The sequence below is a fragment of the Rattus norvegicus genome, chromosome 13 (assembly GCF_036323735.1).
Source record: "Rattus norvegicus strain BN/NHsdMcwi chromosome 13, GRCr8, whole genome shotgun sequence".
In the NCBI taxonomy this organism is placed as follows: domain Eukaryota; kingdom Metazoa; phylum Chordata; class Mammalia; order Rodentia; family Muridae; genus Rattus; species Rattus norvegicus.
Window position 1 is genome coordinate 3968656 of NC_086031.1, and position 23499 is coordinate 3992154.

Consider the following 23499-nt stretch of genomic DNA (forward strand, 5'->3'; position numbering starts at 1 on the left):
ATCAACTGTACAAGGTAAAAAGAATTACTTCTTTTTATTCTTTGTGTACATGTACATATGTATGTATGCATACATGTATCTATGTATGTTTGTATGTATGTATGCATGTATAGTTTATGTGTGTGTTTGTCTCTGTATCAAATTTTGATTTCTATTCCTGTGTTAAAAAACATCTGGCAACAAGTTGTTTATTTGGCTTATGATTCCTGATTAGAATCCATCATTCAAGAGATGTCAAGTCTAGAACTCAATTAGATAGCCAGTCACATTATATCCACTGTCAAGAGAAATGAAAATCAATGAATACTTCCTAATTCTTACTTAGCATTCTTCAATTTTATGCAGTCCAGGGCCCAAGCCTTGAATTGAGGAAGACAATATTTAGAGTGGTTTTCTGTCACTCAATTACCAATGAAAACCATCGCCAACAGACATGTTATAGACCAGTCTAAAAATGACTCAATTGACTCTCTTTTCAGGACATTCTAAGCTGCAGCAAGTACACCTTCAATGCTAACCATCAAAATGTCTGTTCAAGTATGTTTGTATGTATGTGTGAGTGTGCATACACACACAGGTGTGAGCTCACACACATGGATATATCTGTACTTACAGCCCCTCAGTGTGTGTGTGTGTGTACATATATATGTATATGTATATATATATATATATATATATATCATTCTTGAGCAAACAACTTCAATTAGTTCGAGTAATGAGAGATGAAGGAAATATCAGCAAAATCTAAGTTGTGAACTAGCGAGATGGCTCATCCAGAAAAGAGAATTACTGCCAAAGCCTGTTTTTTTTTTTTACATTTTATTTATTTATTTTTTTTATTAACTTGAGTATTTCTTATATACATTTCGAGTGTTATTCCATTTCCCGGTATCCGGGCAAACAATCCCCTCCCCACTCCCCTTCCTTATGGGTGTTCCCCTCCCAAGCCTCCCCCCATTGCCGCCCTCCCCCCACCAGGCTAGTTCACTGGGGGTTCAGTCTTAGCAGGACCCAGGGCTTCCCCTTCCACTGGTGCTCTTACTAGGATATTCATTGCTACCTATGAGGTCAGAGTCCAGGGTCAGTCCATGTATAGTCTTTAGGTAGTGGCTTAGTCCAGGGAAGCTCTGGTTGCTTGGTATTGTTGTACATACGGGGTCTCGAGCCCCTTGAAGCTCTTCCAGTTCTTTCTCTGATTCCTTCAACCGGGGTCCTATTCTCAGTTCAGTGGTTTGCTGCTGGCATTCGCCTCTGTATTTGCTGTATTCTGGCTGTGTCTCTCAGGAGCGATCTACATCCGGCTCCTGTCGGTCTGCACTTCTTTGTTTCATCCATCTTGTCTAATTGGGTGGCTGTATATGTATGGGCCACCTGTGGGGCAGGCTCTGAATGGGTGTTCCTTCAGTCTCTGTTTTAACCTTTGCCTCTCTATTCCCTGCCAAGGGTATTCTTGTTCCCCTTTTAAAGAAGGAGTGAAGCATTCGCATTTTGATCATCCGTCTTGAGTTTCATTTGTTCTAGGCATCTAGGGTAATTCAAGCATTTGGGCTAATAGCAACTTATCAATGAGTGCATTCCTTGTATGTCTTTCTGTGATTGGGTTAGCTCACTCAGGATGATGTTTTCCAGTTCCAACCATTTGCCTACGAATTTCATAAAGTTGTTATTTTTGATAGCTGAGTAATATTCCATTGTGTAGATGTACCACATTTTCTGTATCCATTCCTCTGTTGAAGGGCATCTGGGTTCTTTCCAACTTCTGGCTATTATAAATGAGGCTGCAATGAACATAGTGGAGCACGTGTCTTTTTTATATGTTGGGGCATCTTTTACTGAGTCAGTTCCCCAGCACCACATAATAGAAGTCTAAATCTCCAGAAGCCTTCCTTCAAACCTGTTTTCTCAGTGAATCTCTGGCCTTTTTCCTCCATGGTCACTTGAAATTTAGCTAATGAGCTAGAGCTGTTTTTCCAGTTTCTTTGTGACTAGGGACTGAACCTACATCCCTGGAGGAAGAAATCAAAAAAATGCATCAAACTACACTACTAAGAATGCTGCAGATATTCTAGTTTAATAGCTAATGTTTTACAGAGCAGGCAGGTCTGGGACAGTGGACAAAAGGATGAGGCCCTTGAGTGGGGATAAAAAAGAGGGGATATTTTGTCCATAGAAAGAGGAACAGTTTTCCAGCAGGAGATTCTGCTAATTCTTGAAAGAAGAATGCAGTTATCCCAACCAGAAGTTAAGGTGTAAGATATATGCACCAGGTTCTATATCAGTAACGTCACATAACACAGTAGGCAGAGTTTAAAATGGTAGCACTGCTGTGTGGTAGTCAGTTTAGTGCAGGAGGACCAAAGATTAGGTTTTTCAAAAATTTTAAAATTTGCCTGTTAGACATGTCTATTATTAAAAATAAACTGTATGTGATTAAATAGGTTTGACATTAAATTAAATGAAACATTCTGTAGAAACAAATTCTTTAAATTCTAATTATTTTGCGATATAATTATCTCTCATGTATCTACTTACAAACAAGAATTTTTGTAGCTGTTGTGTCTGGGGAAGGTCTGAAAACCAGGATATTGGCAAACACTGAAAGTTCAGGTTTGACCTCTGCTATATAGATGTCCTAGGCCAGGAGTCACCAAACCTTAAGTCAGTTTCAAAGCCCATTTTTCTATGGCTTAGTTGCAGAAGAGTAATTTTTCTGTCTCTCTCTCTCTCTCTCTCTCTCTCTCTCTCTCTCTCTCTCTCTCTCTGTGTGTGTGTGTGTGTGTGTATGTGTGTGCGTGTGTGTTACTTAGACTTGAACCTAGAAGTCACAAGCAAGGAGGCCATGCTACTAGCAAGCCATGTGTACAGGTCTTTCCTTTCTCATTTTTAAATAAACTTCAATTAAAGTCATTATATTATTTAAAGATAGGATTTAATATAGCCCAGGCTTGTCTTGAACTCTATTAAACTACTAATCCTTCTATCTTTACTAGCAGCCTACTTGGATTATAGGTTTTACCCTTACCATCCCCACCATGTGGTGCTAAAGATGGCACTCTACCAACAAAGTGGGATTGTCAGCCCCTATTTTTTATAAAAAATTCAAGAAAATGTTTTATTCAGTAATGTGCCTTAGCCTACACAGTATGTGAGATTAAAGCCCTGTCCCACCATAATAAACTGAATTTTGGCATTTTCAAAAGTTCATGAAAGAAAAAAGAAAGAAAGGAATATTACAGATTTTAATTACAGATAATATTCTAGATAACTATATCTTAAAAGTTCAAAAGCATTCTATAAAAAAAGCTCATGATGCTACAATATAGCAAAGATTAATACATTGTTTATCATTACTAAATAGTATGCAATAGATTCTTTAGTCAAAATAAGCTAATAACTTTATGCAAACACATGCAATTATCCTTGTAAATACTTCTCTAGTGCATATCCTTGTAAATACTTCTCTAGTGCACTCGAGTGTTTGTATATGTGTGTGTGTGTGTGTGTGTGTGTGTGTGTGTGCATGTGTTTTTTACTTAGGAAACCAATGTTCTAATCCCTTACTAACATTTCACTTGAGGCATGAGATAATGAGGGACAAAATAGAAAAATAAGGGAGATGATGCAGAAGAGGTTTAGTGAGTACCTATTGCTATTGCTGAGGACATGGGCTTAGTTTTCACCACACATATGGCATGACTCACAACTGCCTGTTTCTCCAACTCCTGGGGATATGACTATGTCCTCTGAACTCTCAAGACACTTGTACTCACATAAACATATTCCCTTCCTCACAAATACACATAATTATTTTTAAATCAAATGAATAAATAAATGCTAGCTGAAAACAAATACATAAGGCTTGGAAAGGAATTTAAATTATGGGGTATAAAGAACAAAGAACAACTGCTTTCAGTGTAGGTAGTAATTCTAAATTACTTCTAAAGTAATTCTAAATTGTTTCAGGGGACAGTCACAACTACTAAAAATATATTAAAAAGAACCCATTTAGGTTTCATTTAGACTTATTGAGTCAGACGTTCTGGGAGATGAATCACCTGTCTGTGTTCAGAAATCTTGAATGCAATTCTGATAGACTCTACTGTCTGAAAGCAACTATCTAGGAACTCTTTCTATCTTTGCCCTCTCTCTCTCTCTCTCTCACACTCTTGTTTAAGATTAAATGAAGCTTAGGCTTGCCTGTGGGTGAAATAAATATGTGGGTAATTGTCAACTTACATTACATTTGAAGATGACAAGATCTGAGACAATAATCTGGCTGTAAGCTTCTGGACATAACTGTAAGGAATTATCTAGGTTAAGTTAGCATGTTTTTAAGGGTAGTTTTTAGTCTGAGTTTCCATTACTATGATAAAACACCATGAGTAAAAGGAGGTTGTAGAGAAAAAGATAATTTCACCTTATACTTCCAATTATCTGAACATACTGGGAAATCAGGACTTCAGGACTAAGATTCAATGTGAGAAACAGGAGGGGTACTGTTTATTTGCTTGCTCCTTGTGCCTTATTCAGACAGCTTTCTTATATGTTAGGTCTAGGATCAATACCACATCTCTGGCTCACCCACTGTGAAGTGGGATTTCATCAATCGAATAAATGAACCACACGCTTCTCACAAGCAAATTTTGTAAGAAAAAATTCAACTAAGGATCCCTCTGCCAAAGACAACCTAGTTTATGTCAGGTTGACAAAAAACAGGCCAGAACAGAGAGGTTGTTGGAGTAATTGAGCTGGGAACCCATCCATGTGATTGACACCATTTCCAGGGATGAGATACTGGATTTTATTTAAAGGAGAATTTAAGCTGAGTACAGCACTTTTCACTCTCTTCCTTGTCAGAGGATACCATGTGACTATGAAGCTCTCTCAAGCTTTTATTATTGGGGATCCCCTGTCAGGATGGATAGTAACCTTGAATGGTGAGCAAAACTAAGCCCTTCCTTCCTTAAGTTACTTTGTCATGAAATTTTATTAGCAAGAAAAATTAAAATAGAAGTAGTGGCTATACAGTGCCTAGGAAACCACTGTACAAAACTTAAGATTCTAGTATGATAGGGGATAAAGTGCAGTAGAAAAAAAATGGAAAAGGTAGGAACAACCCTTTATCTTTTTCAGTTATCATTATGAACCTGAAGAAAGTTATTTTCATTTGATGCCATCTGCTGCTCACTATATTATATATAATATATCTCAATTTGTAGCTTCAAAAGACACATCAACATCTTTGACTCAACAGGGACAATACTAGGTAGATATTTTTGAATTGCTGAAAGAGAATCTTTGAGTAACCATCATTTTCCTGTGTCAGCTTGTTTAATTGATTGAAGAAAAAAGAGGTCACAGTAACAGTCTTCAAAGCAAAGAGATAACTGTAATGAAATTGAAAAAAATATTTAAAAAAAAGAAAACCATGAAATCTTTACTCAATCTCATCATTTTTCCTAATCCTTTAATGTCCAAGGTAATTGTACTAAAAATCTGTAGTATTGCCTAACCTATCATTGATTTGCAAGCCCATTTGCCTGTGTATTATTTTATTAGCACAGGTATTCTATGAGCTCACAGGTGTGTGACATTGAAATGAATGTTAGCTTTTTGGGAAGTCAATCTCAGAATTATCACTCAGTTTATGAAGTTGTAGCTGTTTCCTTCAGGTATGCCTAACATTTTGAAAAACAATTCTTAAGGGTGAAATGGCTTGAGTATTTCTTTCAAGCTACTGCTGCTCCAGAAGCCTTGACTTTTTGCCAGAATGTTCACACAGGTTGCTCTAGGCATCATAAAAGAAGACAGACTGAGGATAATGGCAGATGACTGTACTGTACTGGATGACAAGAGTTATGTGTCAGACGCCTGTAGCCTTGGAAATTTAGCTTGAAGGAGGTGGAGGAAAGAGGCTTTCCAGTGGAGAACAATGTTCTGTTCAGCTGTTTCCAGACAGCATGCTGCTTTAAACCTAAAAGATAGGAATATGAAACTTGAATTATTCAGATCCAAAACCATTGCATCTGTTAGGAGAAAAGCAGAATATTCCTCTCTGTGTTAAGGATAGGTTACATCACAGTGCATTTTAATAGAAACCACACTCTAACTTTTCCCTTGATCTCTGTGTATATGAGATGTAGGTTTCTACAATTAGAAGGATGATGAGGTCACAGATTGGGATGCATTGTCAGAGAACTACAAGATATTTTTCAGATCTCTCTTACGGTTTATGCCAGGGCTAATCGTGTCATGCAACTCTATCTTTATTTACAAACTTTACTGAAATATAGTATGACTAAACAAAAAATGTGGGAGCTATTGATCCTTTTTTTTACACATTCTGGTAGTTTGAATTAGAAGGGCTCATATTTTCATTCATGGTCTCCAGTTAACGGAACTGTTTGGGAAGGAATAGGAGATATGATCTTACTGAAGGAGGTGTGTCACTGAGGGTATGGCATTCAGAATTCAAAACCCCAAGCCTTTTCCAGTTATGTTGCCTAGTGCTTATGGATTAAAGTATAATCTTTCAGTTACTACAGCAGTTTCTGCAAAAGTTTCATTTCTGTCTACTGCTCTTGCTCTTCTCTATGAATGATGGTCATGGACTCTAACATCTGGAACCATGAGTCCCATTCTCCTTTAAGCAAAATAATTTCCATTTCCATGAAAATTTGGAAACTCTTTCTACTAAAAATGCATGTTTAATGGCATCCCACTCTAAATAAATAGAAACTGTGTTTCAAATTATAATATTTTTACAACTTAATAAATAGAAAGAGTTTTGGACAAATCAACTAACCTACATAAGAAAAACTAGGTAAGACCACAGACATATGAAAATATAAATTTTTCATATGCAAAAATACAATTCTTGTAATTACCAAAACAAGGAATTAAAAAGTATGTTCCAATTGAGGTTCAGTCAGATTTTCAAGATGACGATATTAGCCTAAATAAATAGAAGCAGTTATTAAATTCTCCCAACCAAAGAGTCCAGGACCAGATGGATTTTGTACAGAATTCTATCCGTCGTTCATAGAAAACCTCATACCAATACTATCCAAACTATTCAACAAAATACAAACAGATGGAGCCTACCAAATTCCTTCAATGAAGCCACAATTACGCTTGTGCCTAAACCACACAAAGACTCAACAAAGATAAAGAACTTCAGACAATTTCCCTTATGAATATCAATGCAAAAATATTCAATAAAATTCTCACAAACCAAAGTCAAGAACACATCACAATAATCATCCATCATGATCAAGTAGACTTCATCCCAGGGATGCAGGGATGGTTCAATATACAGAAATCCATCAACATAATCCACTATATAAGCAAATTCAAAGAAAAAAAAACCACATGATCATTTCATTAGATGCTGAGAAAGAATTTGACAAAAATCAACACCCCTTCATGATAAAAGTCCTGGAAAGAACAGGAATTCAAGGTCCATACCTCAACATAGTAAAAGCAATATACAGCAAACCAGTATGTAACAAACTAAATTGAGAGAAACAGTTAGCTATCCCACTAAAGTAAGATACTAAACAAAGCTGCCCACTTTCTCCCTACTTATTCAACATAGTACTGGGAGTTCTAGTCAGAGCAATCAGACAACAAAACCAGGTCAAAGGGATAGAAATTGGAAAGGAAGAAGTCAAAATATAACTGTTTTCAGATGATATGGCAATATTCTTAATTGACCCAAAAGTTCAACCAGAAAACTACTAAGCCTGATAAACAAATTCAGCAAAGTGGCTGGGTATAAAATTAACTCATACAAATTGGTAGCCTATCTCTACAAAAAGGATAAACAGTCTGAGAAAGAATTTAGAGAAATGACACCCTTCACAATAGTCCCAAAGAACATATGTCAGTATTACTTAACCAAGCAAGTGAAAGTTGTATCTGACAAAAACTTCAAGCATCTGAAGCAAAAAATTGAAGATCTCAGAAGATGGAAAGACCTCCCATGCTCATGGATTGGCAGGATTAATATAGTAAAAGTAGCCATGTTGCCAAAAGCAATCTACAGATTCAGTGCAATCATCATTTAAGTTCCAACTGAATTCTTCAAAGGGTTAAAAAGAGCAATTTGCAAAATCATTTGTAATAACAAAAAACAAACAAACAGGATAGTGAAAACTATCCTCAACAAGAAAAGAACTGCTTGGGTAATCACCATCCCTGATCTCAAGCTGTATTACAGAGCAATAGTGATAAAAACTATATGATATTGGTACAGAGACAGGCAGGTAGATCAGTGGAATAGGATTGAAGACCCAGAAATGAACTCATACATCTATGGTCACTTGATCTTTGACAAAGGATCTAAAACAATCCAGTAGGAAAATATAACATTTCCAACAAATTGTGCTCATTCAATTGGAGGTCAGCATGTAGAAGATTGCAAATTTATCCATGTTTAACACCCTTTACAAAGCTTAAGTCCAAGTGGATCAAGGATCTCCACATCAACAGGATACACTGAAACTAATAGAATGTCTTTTTCTAAAACACAGACACATATACACATAGCACACTGACATACACACAGACACACACACACACACACATACATATATTCTCTCTCTGTCTCTCTCTCTCTCTCTCTCTCTGTCTCTCTCTCTCTCTCTCTCTGAGTGTGTGTGTGTGTGTGTGTGTGTGTGTGTGTGTGAGATAGTATTTAAAAGCAGGCAAAGTAGAAAACAAATCAAACCAGAGAGTTGCTGAACAAATACTAAATTGTTTGAGTAAAATTTGAGAGTGGGATTGAAGAGATGGGATATTTCCCTCTTTATTATTTTAGTTATTTATAAAATTTCTTGCCACCTTTTAACCTGAAACTGAGGTTGCAGAAAGGATGAATTCTTCGTGACATAGTTCTTACATACGCTCTAAAATTACTTGTTCTCATAGCTTTTTATTCATAATTTTTCTCTTAAAATTCCATTTGCTATGCATGTTGGCATTCTCCTTTAATACCACCATTGAAAGGTTGAAGGCATGCAGATCTCTAGTTTGAGACTATCCATGACTACATAGAAATTCACTGAACAGTCACATTTATACAGATATACATATATACATATATATATATACATACATATATATGCACATGTGTGTGTGTTATATCATATTCAATCCCATTGTTTACATTTAAGGTGTGTCTGTTTTATGCACATATTCATGTGAGAATCAGAATGTACATTTTTATGGCAGCTAAAATTCCATACTAATTTATTTCTTTTGCTCTCCTATATTATATATTTATTTTAGACCATTTCTTGTTTAGATCCCTAATGTGTTTTATATATATATATATATATATATATATATATATATATATTATACATATATATATATATAGCTTTATAGTATATGATTAAATTTACCTATCTTGTCATCACATACATGCCATTTAAATTAAGTTCATCATAACCCTTAAGATTTTTCTGCTTCTTTCATTTGTTCCTATAAACAACAACACTCTAATAATACTGGGACTACATAACTATACATATGAGTATTCTTTATGTGAATTAACATACTGTAACTCTAGCCTTAATCCTATTTCTCTGCTGGTAAGTTTTTTTTCTTTTCCTTTTGATTGATAATCTCAGGTAGCCTAAATGCTCGCCTTGAACTCATGATGTGATTAAACATCATCACGGTTACCCAATTTCTATTTTTACTTTCCAAGAACTTAGATTATAGATGCAACAGGAATCACCATTTACGCAGTGATGGAACCCAAGGCTTCATCTGGGTTGTGCAACTTGAGCTCCATTCCAGTCTTCTATAAAAAGAAAGTTCCACATGCTTAGATAAGCCTGCCCTTACTGCTGCCCTTGCTATTACTTGGCACCCAATACTTTTCTCATCACACAAACATGATTAAAGGCCTGGCTGAAGACTTAGGATTGTTCATAAATGATTAAAATAACTACTAATTCCCAGGAAATTGGTTTCCAAAACCATGTAAGTATAATTGCTATTGGTGTTTTTCTTCCTTGGAAACTAAGCTGCAAGGCTAGCCAAAAAATCTACATACAGAAATATCCTCAAAACAATGTAAGAGAATGAAAATGGAGAAGGTACAAAAAATATAGAAAGGTGGGGAAGCAAATGAAGAAAGATCCACATGTTACATAACATTTATACTCTTGTATTAGTTTCTCTTCTATTGCTGTGCTGAAACACTCTGACCAAAGTAACTTATGGAAGACAAAGTATAATTTGGATTATAGTTCCAGCGGGTTGTTCATCATTTTGGAAAAGGCATAGCAGTGGGAGCATGAGGCAAGCTGACACAGTACATTAGCACTGTAGAAGCTTGGAGCAAATGTACCATCCATCCTATAAAAGCCTCACAGATAAGTATTCCCTCTAGCAAGGCTCCATCTCCCAAAGCTTCCAGAATTATCCTGAGCAGCAGAACCACATATAACATGTATGCTTCTGAGGATGTTTGACATTCAAATCCAATCATTTAACATTTTTTGTTCAAGTCTTCTTTTAATTTTTTTTTAAAGATTATATATATGCATGATATTGCTGACCCACCAGAAGAGGGCATAGGATACAATTCCAGATGGTTGTGACCCATTATGTGGTTGTGGGAATTGAACTCATGACTTCTAGAAAAGTACCAATTCTCTCAATCTTTAAGCTATTTCTCCAGTTGTTTTACTTTTAGATAAGCCTTGTGAGAGATGTAATCTACTATGTATCATATAGGAAGTTCAAGAACACAGGAATAGGGAAGAATCTTTACTCTTCTATCTCTCACAGTCACAGTGTCACAGATAGAAAATGCGCAGAGATGCCCAGTGGACTTGGCTGCTGTCTTGTGGACAGGAGATGGATGGTGAAGCTAGGTCTGAACACTTTCTGGGAAAGATTTCAGATTCTATTAAGTCATCTCATTTCATTTTAATTTCTAATTTGAAATTAGTTTTGGTCCTGTTGCTTTTGTATTTCCTCACATGTTTTACTTTTAAATGTAAGAAGTAAGTACCTCAAGGAGCTCATATTTATGCATTTAACCCCAGGACTGGGAAAGATGAGACAGGATAATCTCTGGAGCTTGATGGAAACCCATTCTAGATTAATACATGAGTGTCAGGTTCAGAGACTCTATCACTAGAACTTAAAAATTCAAAATAATAGATAATATATAACCAGGCTCAGTAGGAAAATGCAATTGCTGCCATGCCTGATGACCTGCATCTAGTCCCTGAGGGCTGCACAGTGAAAGGCAAGCACTAAGTCTCTCAGTTGTTTACCCACTCCCACATTTCATCCTTAGCAGGAGTATAACTTCCCCACACTGACTAACTCTCTAAATATTAAATAAATGTGTTAAATATAAAGATATGAAGAGAGTAATTGAAAAGCATCCATTATGCTGCTCTAATCACTATATGAATATATACAGGCATGCATGAAGACTCATGTGCACACATGAATATGCACATTCAAAAGACACATGCTAATATGTATTAAATGAAAACAAGTGACATTAAACATGACAGGTCATCCTTTAATATTGGTATCATACCAGGAAGTTCCATCCCTTCTCCTTTAGTGTTATTTCAGTGCTGGAGTTTGAATTGAGAGCCTCATGCAGATTGGCTGAGTACCCAACCACTCAGCCTTTGCCCAGACAATGCTGGCTTGGAGCTTTCTCTATGACAGGGATGCTGGTGATCTTCCTGCTCTCCCATATCAAGCACAGTGCTAAGCCACCAAGCCTGGATTCATTGTTTTTATCAGTATTTACAAAAGCAACTGATAACCTAGTTTTTGTTTCTTTGTTCGTTTTATCGACATTTCTGCTAGAATGTTGACAGCATGGCTTAATTAGCCTTTCACTTCTAGTCAAGGTGGCTAATTAGATATTTTGGAGACTGGCTAAATTACTACAGTCATCAATAAAATAATAGGAAATTAGCCAGGCTCTCTCAGACATACACAGAGCCTGGGGCAAAAATACAAATGGAGAGCCACATGTCCTAATCTAAATATTTAAAGAGTTACAAATCAAAGAAATTATTCATTCAAGGAAATATATTCAACTCACCCAGCATGATCAAATTGCCTTCAAAATCAAATTGCATCATGGCCAGCTCTGTACATTCTGCAAACAGTTCCCTCTTATCTTAAGAAAACAGGAATAGAGAACACTGCAGATATTGATGGTGACATCACACTTTTTAAAAACATGTTATCCCTCTTCCCAGTTTCCCATCCATAAGCCCCCTATCCCCTCCTCCCTCCCCCTGCCTCTTCTCATCACATAAAAATCAAAACAACAAATGCACAAAACAAAGAAAGAATATTGAAAGTGGTAAGGGAAAAAAGTCAAGTACCATGTAAAGGAAAACCCATCAGAATTACACCAGACTTCTCAACAGAGAGTATAAAAGTCAGAAAATCTTGGGAAGTTGACATACAGACCGTAAGAGAACAAAAATGCCAGCCCAGGCTACTGTATCCATCAGAACTCTCAATTACCATAGAGGAAAACATCAAACTTGTAGGTGAAGAGATTTGCATGTGTTGTGAAGGTCAGGGTGAAAAACCAGTAGTGACACAGGTATTGTCTTCTCACCTGGCTATGAGCACTGATCCTAAGAAGCAGGATGTAGTCTGTAGATTCACAGATAAATACCATGTCAACAACAGGGGTCTCTGTTTTCTCAGCATATAGAGAACACTGAATAATTTATACCCAGATCTGTTCTAGAGGAATAAAATGAATACAATTTAACCAATAGGCCAAGGAAATTAGTGATTATTATACAGTAACATCTATAATATTTATGTTCGACCAGTATGCTTGGTTCATCCTCTAGGGTCTGAATCAATGCATTATTTATGCTCTGGTTTGCATCTATACTCAAGGGTAAGACCCAATACATATGGAAATCAGTGTAGGGGCCTGTAGGAAAGCTGGAATGCTCAGTTTGTACTATTAAGAACTCATGTGCAGTATCTGTTCCTCTGTGTTTTGCTTTCTGCAATTGCTTTAGCAGGCATGTCAAGTGTTTTGATCTCTTGCAACATGGCAAACTGCCAGGTTATGCTGATGGGGTGATAATATAGTGGAGCTATGGAACTTGTCAATTTTCTTGAAACTAGGATGGAGCTGAAGGAGTAGCTCAGTCAGGAAGGTGTTTATCATTCAAGAATGAGAAATTGATTTCAAAGGTCTTGGGTACTGTGGTACATACTTATAATCTCAGTGTTGGGGCAGCAGAGAGAGGTAGATCCTTGAGGCTCACTTGTCAACTAACCTTGGTGAATTGGGAAGCTCCAGGACAAAAGAGACCATGTCTGTACTAATTATTTTCTATTGCTGTGCTAAAACACCATAACCAGAGCAACTTACAGAAGAAAAAGTTTATTTGGCTCACAATTTAGGGATTAAAGTACATGATCACAGAGTGGAGGTTTCAGGCATTTGAAATCAAATCAATGCCTAAATGTATGGATTTCATCAAAAATTGAGATTAGTGGCTACATTTCTAATGACAGAAACTCATCAATTATGTTTGAACTCCAGACATAAAGGATGACCTGTCCCTACTGAAGTTTCAAGTGACTCAGGAGATGAGTGAGGTTGAAAAGCGTTTGCCTTGTAAAAATGAGGATCTGAGTACCATCCTCAGAACATCATTCCAGTTTGCATTCTGTAGCTGTGATAAACACCATGACCCCAGCACACTGAGGAGCAAAGGGTATTAACTTTCATTCTTACAGGTAACTATCAGTCACTGCAAGAAGAAAAATTGAGGAACTTAAGCAGATTCTTCAGAAAAGCACTGTTTACTAGCTTGTTTCCCATGGCTTGATCATTGTGCCCTCTTCATTAGCCCAGGATCATTTGCCCACATGTAGCACTGCTGCCAGTGGCTTGACCCCTCACATACCAATTACTTTTCAGAAAAATATATTCCCAAGGGCTTCATATAAGACAGTCTGATGAATATACTTTATCAATTTAAGGTCATTCTTCCTAGAAGACACAGTTTGTGTCATGTTCACAGTAAATAAAATAAAATAATCAAAACTCTGATGTTCAAAGAAATCCTTGTGTGTTAGTAAGCCGTTAAAACTCAGCACTGGAGAGACACTTGTATTTACTTGCGAGATGGCCATATACCTGGAGGAGAGACATTGTCTCTAAAACTTCAGTGGGAAGAGCGTTTAGAACAACACTCCAGGTTGATTTCTGATATTCATGTATGCAAGTGCATGCATTTGCATATGCACTCATATCCAAATCAATGTTTTGAGATATTTCATTATATTTTATTCTTTATTGTTTATTTATGTCTGTGAGTTTATTACTCACTTGTGGAAGTCAGCTTGCAAGATTCCATGATTTCCTTTCACGATTTGCATCCATAGTGACCAGCACAGACCAGCAGGATTGATGGCAAGTGTTTTAAATACTTAACCAATCTTACCAGCCTTCTAATAAATATTTCAAAATAAAGAAATTTTGCCAAAAAATTAAGAGTTCCAGTCTTGTTCCTCAGTACCAAAATTTCACCAATTTTGGTAAACCTTCTGATGGCTATGACATATGCATGTGACTCAGTGATACCCAGTTTGGTTAAGTTCCAAAGGAAATAAGAAAAAAAAGAGATTAACTCACACCCATTGTTGGAGACTTCCCATCACCAAATTTACTACCTGAGCAAAGTCAGAAGAAAATGGTCATATATTTGAAAAACTTTAAAAGTGGAAACTTCAGTGCTGGAGAGATAGCTCAGATATTAAGAACACTGCTGCTTTTCCAGAAATCCTGAGTTCAATTCCCAGCAACCACATAGTGGCTCACAACCATCTGTAATAGGATCTGATGCCCTCTTCTCTTGTGTCTGGAAGGAGCCACAGTGTTCTCATATAAAAAAAAATCTTAAAAAATGTAAACACTTCAGAGTCCACATTTAAGCTGAGGTAGAGAAATATTTAGTAAAGGACAGAGAAATTCTTCATCATGGCAGTAGCATTGTGGATCAGGACAAAGAGTATCTATGAGACAAAAGCAGTGTAATAAGGTCAAAGAAAAAAAAGAAGCAGGTTTTGGAACTTCAAGCACTTAACATCAAAAAGATATTTCTTTGAAATTCTTCTTGCTGCAGCCTATCTGTGACACCAGAAATTACGTGAGATTCCTGGAGAGATGATATTTGTCAAGGCAAGCTGGGAGCAGAATATTCAGCCTCCTTGGTTTCATCTGAGCCAAAGACCAAAGAAAGAAAAACTGTATAATTCCTCTAGGCAATCAAAAGATCAAGGTGAAAAATTTGTCAAAAAGCCCAAGGCTTAAGCAGAGTGAGAAGAAAATGACTTATCATGTTTTGGATCCAAGTCGCCAGCTATTGTTTTTATCTATGATTGAATCACATACTCAGAATTGAGGGGGCTGTAGTGATACCATAGTTGACAAAGTGCAAGCCACAAAAAGACAGACTTGAATTTCATTTCCTAACCCCATTGAAACTGTCAAATAAATTACCTAGAAAGAATAAACAAATATGTATTTAGAGAAAAAGTAACATTTTAAATTTAAAAATATATTAAAGTATCAAAATTATGCTTAGAAAATAGAGCATGAGGAAAAGTATAAATAAAATTCAATCCCATGATGCTAAGAAATAATTAAATTTCTTTTTAAATTATAAGGAAAAATTCTGTGCACAGTTGAGAAGATGCAATGGTTTGGTTAACATGTCCTGCTCTAACATTGTACATACCAGAAAGAAGAGGGGAGAAAGGCACAAGGGGAAGTCATAATGGAGAAAGAGGAAGGAGAAGAGAGAGAAAAGGGAGACAAGCAAGGGGAGACAGAGGAGAGAAATACACACACACACACACACACACACACACACACAGCCAGAGAGAGAGAGAGAGAGAGAGAGAGAGAGAGAGAGAGAGAGAGAGAGAGAGAGAGAGAGAAAACAAAGAAGAGCAAAAGGAAAGAGGTAGAAAAAGAAGGGGGAGGAGTCCTAGGAAAACAACATTCCCAAACAATGGAAATAACCTGGTTGCTGGTTAATGGGGGTGAGGCAAACGAGACGATAGTTACTATCTTGTCTTGCACAGGAGGAGTTGTCCTCACAACAGGGATTTTGTTCTTTACTGTATCCATCATACATTATTTCTGCTACATTACTGGAAGTATAGAGTAAAAAAAACTAACATCCTGTAATCATCCTAGACATCTATAATTAAAATATACTTCTTTTGCTAATCTTTGCCTGTTTGAGTGTATATGCGTATGCATGTATATGAACACACACATGGATAAGTCATGTAGTGCCTGTGGTGGTCAGAGGACAACTTTCAGCAGTTGTTGGCTTTTCACCTTGAGACAGAGTCTCTTCTGACTTAGCTGCTGCAGTGTAACTTCAGACTAGATGACTACTGCATTTCTGGATGTTTCTCCTGGCCTGGTCTACCATCTATTCATAGTAGTGCCGAATCCACAGGTATAGGTTACCTCATTTGGCTTGGATTTTATTGCTGCTTTTATTTTATTTTATTTTTGCTGTTTTCTTTTTGTTTGTTTAACAAACTAAGAAGCAAACTTGGTTTGCCAAGCCTATAAGTCATGTGTTTTTATCCTGTCAGCATCTCCTGGTCCTTGTGTGTACAACTTTCTCATCAGTGAATACACATTTCACAGCAAGTTATAATTCCTGTACATTACAATCAGAATTACATTGTTAGTTATTGCTTATAGTTTCATTATGCTGATTCTCAATTGCTTCTCAAATCTATGGGGCATTTTGTACTATTTCAATCTTTTATCTTTTTAGATAACAGTCAGGGAACAAGTGTGAACATTAAGTTCTTTGATACTATGGGTTTTGGAATTAGGTTTCACTGTGGGTGAGCAAGGATCTGCTTTGTTCCTTAGCCTTTTTATTGTCCTATCTTCTCTGCTGATGTGCTACAGAAAAACAGAAAGATGTTGATTTTTCTTTTCTCTTCTTTCTCTGTAATTACTGTTTTATTAAATATTTTAAAGGTTTTTAAGAAAGAAATAAAATCGTTTTATTAAGTGAGTCCATAAGAGACAAGCAATTACATATATGTTTACATGGGCTAATCAGTGTCCTTTAAATGAGTGACCAAGTGGCATCTGCAAAAGCTAAATTACTAAATTACTAAAGTTGATTGGCTCAAACATACAGATAAATCTAGAGAATTGAACTTACTTCTCATACATTTCTCCTTCAGATCTTATAACTAAGAGTTCATTTTTATTTTCTCTACTATGAAGCTCAGTTTTGGAGGAATCCCAGTACCAAGCAAACCTGGGACCTTTTTAAAGAAAAACTTCCATGGCTGTATTGAAAACGTTTACTACAATGGAGTGAACATAATTGATTTGGCTAAAAGACGCAAGCATCAGATCTACTCAGTGGTAAGTCACTGTCTCTGTTACCTGGTGGTTTGTGGACTTTAGGTCAGTCTTGCTTCTGAAACTCTACCCATGTACATCTTCATATTAAGTTTATCTTATACATTAGGCAAAGCTAGGTATGCAGTTCAGGCAGAAGAGTTCCAGCCTAGCATTCATGAAACTTTTGTTTCCATTCTAGCAGGAACATAAAAACAGGTTTTAGAATTTAATTTTCTGCCTTGACAAGAAATGATTTAGAGTTAGGAAGGCTTTACTCTCGTTCTTAGTATGAGAGAATACATTTTATCATGGATAGAAGAAAAGACATGGCACTAGACACAGGAGGCTGGGTGGTGACATCCCATTACAACTAAGGAGCAGAGTGAACAGAACTTGTGGACAAGCTATAAAATTTCCCGGGAATATGTCAGTGGTCAACCAACAGTAGAGTCTTGCGGCATTAAGGTTCTATAGCATAGGATTTCCAGAAGCCAGAGTTATAGGCTCTGCAAAATCTGTCATAACTAATAAAGAGACTGGAAACTGGACTTGGGTTCTCTAAAAAAGCCATGTACATTTAAGCACTGAACCATTTATCCAGTCTATGTTTGGGTATTTTTATATCTAGTGTTTTCATATCTTCTTTCTGAACTACACCATGTTTTTATTATAACTTTTCAAGCTACTTTAGTTTATATGTTGTTCAAACTAAATAATTTGAATTCTTAAAGATTCAACCTATTATTTTGAATTGGTGGTATATTCACCAATGTGAACTTGTTCTCTTCTGTTCTTCTCATTGTTATTACATGCAGGTATTAGTTTTTAAAGTTTAATGCATTTCTCTTTCTCAGTTTCTCTGTCTCTCCCTGTGTCTCTTTTTCTCTGTCTTTCCATCTCTCTGTCTCTGTCTCTGTCTGTCTGCCTCTCTCTCTCTCTCTCTCTCTCTCTCTTTCTCTCTCTCTCTCTCTCTCCCTCTCTCCCTCCCTCCCTCTCTCTCTTCCCCTCTGTGTGTGTGTGTGTGTGTGTGTGTGTGTGTGTGTGTGTACCGTGTCAATGTATATTCAAGGGCATCTACTATTGTGTACACACTGAGACCAGAGAAGGATGTTGTATGTTCTACTCTGTTGAGTCATTTTACCTTGAGACATGTTTTCTCACTGAACGTATACTCCTGTCTCCATGCCAAGCAATGCTTGGGTTAAAGCCACAGAGCCACACCCAGATTTTTATATGGATGTTAGAGATTCAACTCACTATATTTTGGGGCTTTGAAAACATTTATTTGATTTTGTTTTATTAACATTTTCTTATTAAGACCTTATGTGTGTTACTAATAACTTTTGACTTTTTATTCATCTATTATATTTTATATTTTAAGATAATTTTCATTGTAAAATCTGCTTTAAAATTTGTAAGATGATTCTAATATCTCCATGAAGACTACCATCAATAGTCTCTTTTGAATTCAATTAAAAGTTATATAACTGGTGATACATTTTAGGAAAAACTGTTTAAGTCATTATGTTATATAAATCATATTTAAAGCTTCCATTTAAAATGCATTCCTTTGACTCAGGCTAAATGGATCATGCAGATATTTAGCCTCAATAATCCTATATATGGGATATAAATTCAGATTTTCCCATCTTTTGTGAAACCAGGGAGGTGAAATTCTACTTGTTCTTTGCAGACATAAAGAATCTCAACATTCTCTTAGGTTTTTGCTCATAGCTATCTGGCTATGGTGTGTATGAAAAACTCATTGCTATCCCCTCTGTGACGTCCCAGTCTTTTCCAGGGTAGGCTCTGGGCTGTTGTCTTACTAAGGGTTTTACTGCTAGGGATAGACACTGTGACCAAGGCAACTTCTATAAGGACAACCTTTAGTTGAGGTTAGCTTACAGGTTCAGAGGTTCAGTCCATTATCAATGCAGGAGAATAGCAACATTTTACATCTTTATCAGAAGGCCTCTAAGAGAAGACTGGCTTTCAGACAGCTACGATGAGGGTCTGAAAGCCCAAACCCACAGTGACATAGCTACTCCTTCAAGGTCACATGTACTTCAACAAGGCCACACATACTCCAACAAGGTCAAACCTCCTAACTGTGCTATTCCCTGGACCAAGCAACCAACTGGAAAGTGAATCCTTACTTTCCATACAGCTGTATTGACACATCTATGCTGTAAAAAGATAGCTCAGTCATTTCTCCTGAGTGAGCTACATACCTATTCCTTCATCAAGTCTTTATTGAGAACAAAAGGTAAAATGTGTCAGTGTCCATAAAGGATATAATTCTTTGATTCCTGGGATTATTTTTTTCTGATTCCAGACATATTTTCCCTGTTCTTCCCTGAAAATATGAGAATAAGACCTTGGGGTATGTTGACGTAGCCAGGCTAAGTGGAAATAGGTATACAGTTATTCTGTACTGTTTATGTTTAATAGGCACTTGGCTTAAAGTGTTCTGTGTGATGCTGTGTCCTCTGCTAATCTAAGATTACATGAATGATCATGCCAAAAATGACCAATTTTTTTGGTAATCTGATAATTCACCTGTCTTGATAAACCACACTATTTAAATTACCTAGAAGGTACCTTTGCTTGATAAACGTAACCTGTAGTAGATATTTTGTATTTAGGATTTCTATGTTACTGTATCACTAAAAATTACTATTCGATTCTAATATAGATATAAAATTGGCATGTTTGAGAAAATGCAAAATAAGAAAACTTTTTAAAAGATGTGTACCATTTTCCTGAATCCTTTAAATTGGAGTGTTTATGATGGTGTTAAGAAGATAGTAGTTACTGACTAGTTCTGGAATACTGGGTATGAACACCTTCCCATCAGTAAATAACACATAAGACTCATGTAAAAATTTCCACTTACTCATGAAAACTTAGAGTGCCCATCTTATTTGGGTAATCATTAGCTTTTCAATAATATTGGTAATTGTTAAAAAGGGGATGATGGTAATTTAAAGGGAAATGCTCCCCTGACACCACCTAGACTCATTTGTTTGAATTCTTCATCTCCAGTTGGTGAAACTTTGGGGGAAATATTAGGAGATATGGCCTTGTTGGAGCAGATATAACACCAGGGCAGGCTTTAATGTTTCAATAGCCTCATGGCTTTCCAGGGTAATCTTTCTGTCTCATATCTGTGGACAAAAAAATGAGAGCTCTTCACTGTTCTTTCATTCTACCCTAATCTCATTCTGGATCTGAGACAGGGAGAGCCTAGCTATGCTTTATGTGGAATTTTCTGCGCAGTCTAATACCATATCCACAAAGGGAAATTCTTTAGCCACGGTTCTAGAAATTATATTTTGTTAGAGGTTGAAAAGAAAGAACAGATGCTTTTTAAAAAGCTAACAAAATTATCCATTCAGAAAAAGCATTATGTGAATGGTTGTCACTCTGTGGACAGCCAGCATCAGGACTGAGGTGGGAGAATATTAGATATAAAGCCTCATAACATATATAGGATGGGGATGGGGCACTATTAAGGAGAGCCTTATTTTCAATCATGAAGCAGGTAAGCACCTTGTGAGATTGGGATAGAAGGAAAGAGTCTTTTAGTCACCTGAGAAAAGTCCAGGGTCTCTCATAGGCTTTCACAGAACTGTGTGTGTGTGAGAGAGACAGAGGTGGATGGGTGGGTATGTCTGTGTACTTCTGGTTAAGTAATATGATCCAATGACCTACCCTGAATGCCTGAAATTAAGGCAAGAAGATACTGATGTCATAGATTATTGTTGCTTTGGTCTAGGCAGCTGGGTGAGGGAGGAGGCTGGACTTCCTTTTTAAAATCATCTTTTTTTTTTCCGGAGCTGGGGACCGAACCCAGGGTCTTGCGCTTGCTAGGCAAGCGCTCTACCACTGAGCTAAATCCCCAACCCTTGGACTTCCTTTTTCCATCAAGACCTGACAGCTGTCATGGCATGCTCCATTCAGTTCTTGTCCCAAGGGATCAGTTGCAGGTGTAGAGAAATGGGCTGACTTCTGGAAATGGCAAATAGGCAGCTAGAGGGCTATGGCTTTTCATATTTAATGAAAAGATATGTTAAATTCAGTAACTACATAAGTAGAATAACTGGAAGTGAGATACAATTGAGTGAGGAAAGACAATGTGGGTTTCCGGGTATCAAAACCCTCAGTATTACTCTCTTTATGAGTTAATCCTGAATTAAAATGTTAAGGCAAGTAAAAGATCTGTACAATAAGAACTTCAAGACACTGAGGAAAGAAATTGAAGAAGACCTCAGAAGATGGAAAGATCTCCCATGCTCATGGATTGGCAGGATTAATATAGTAAAAATGGCCGTTTTACCAAAAGCAATCTACAGATTCAATGCAATCCCCATCAAAATACCAATCCAATTCTTCAAAGAGTTAGACAGAACAATTTGCAAATTCTTCTGGAATAACAAAAAACCCAGGATAGCTAAAGCTATCCTCAACAATAAAAGGACTTCAGGGAGAATCACTATCCCTGAACTCAAGCAGTATTACAGAGCAATAGTGATAAAAACTGCATGGTATTGGTACAGAGACAGACAGATAGACCAATGGAATAGAATTGAAGACCCAGAAATGAACCCACACACCTATGGTCACTTGATTTTTGACAAAGGAGCCAAAACCATCCAATGGAAAAAAGATAGCATTTTCAGCAAATGGTGCTGGTTCAACTGGAGGTCAACATGTAGAAGAATGCAGATCTTTCCATGTTTATCACCCTGTACAAAGCTTAAGTCCAAGTGGATCAAGGACCTCCACATCAAACCAGACACACTCAAATTAATAGAAGAAAAACTAGGGAAACATCTGGAACACATGGGCACTGGAAAAAATTTCCTGAACAAAACACCAATGGCTTATGCTCTAAGATCAAGATCCAGGATCCAGCTTTACCTCTCTTGGGCATATACCCAAAAGATGCCTCAACATATAAAAGAGACACGTGCTCCACTATGTTCATCGCAGCCTTATTTATAATAGCCAGAAGCTGGAAAGAACCCAGATGCCCTTCAACAGAGGAATGGATACAGAAAATGTGGTACATCTACACAATGGAATATTACTCAGCTACAAAAACAACGAGTTTATGAAATTCGTAGGCAAATGGTTGGAACTGGAAAATATCATCCTGAGTGAGCTAACCCAATCACAGAAAGACATACATGGTATGCACTCATTGATAAGTGGCTATTAGCCCAAATGCTTGAATTACCCTAGATCCCTAGAACAAACGAAACTCAAGACGGATGATCAAAATGTGAATGCTTCACTCCTTCTTTAAATGAGGAAAAAGAATACCCTTGGCAGGGAAGGGAGAGGCAAAGATTAAAACAGAGACTGAAGGAACACCCATTCAGAGCCTGCCCCACATGTGGCCCATACATATACAGCCACCCAATTAGACAAGATGGATGAAGCAAAGAAGTGCAGACCGACAGGAGCCGGATGTAGATCGCTCCTGAGAGACACAGCCAGAATACAGCAAATACAGAGGCGAATGCCAGCAGCAAACCACTGAACTGAGAATAAGTCCCCTATTGAAGGAATCAGAGAAAGAACTGGAAGAGCTTGAAGGAGCTCGAGACCCCAAAAGTACAACAATGCCAAGCAACCAGAGCTTCCAGGGACTAAGCCACTACCTAAAGACTATACATGGACTGACCCTGGACTCTGACCCCATAGGTAGCAATGAATATCCTCGTAAGCGCACCAGTGGAAGGGGAAGCCCTGGGTCCTGCTAAGACTGAACCCCCAGTGAACTAGTCTATGGGGGGAGGGCGGCAATGGGGGGAGGGTTGGGAGGGGAACACCCATAAGGAAGGGGAGGGGGGAGGGGGATGTTTGCCCGGAAACCGGGAAAGGGAATAACACCTGAAATGTATATAAGAAATACTCAAGTTAATAAAAAAAATGTTAAGGAATGTTTGGCAATATTTATTCTACCTACATTTACCAGATTGCTTGAAACTTTTCTAATTCATGTCCATCCACAGGGCTTAATGCAGTATAGTTATTATGAGGCACCAAGA

At 37.1% G+C, this 23499-nt stretch overlaps 1 protein-coding gene across 4 annotated transcripts in view; it reads left to right on the forward strand.

Moving 5' to 3' along the window:
* The window catches only part of Cntnap5c (contactin associated protein-like 5C), a 1032620-nt gene that overhangs the window by 447391 nt on the left and 561730 nt on the right, over positions 1-23499 (forward strand). For 3 of the 4 annotated variants that reach the window (XM_039090654.2, NM_001415869.1, XM_063272211.1), the window contains 1 exon segment: positions 17318-17461. In XM_039090654.2, the coding sequence (XP_038946582.1) occupies positions 17318-17461 (144 nt within the window). 4 annotated transcript variants of the gene reach the window in all.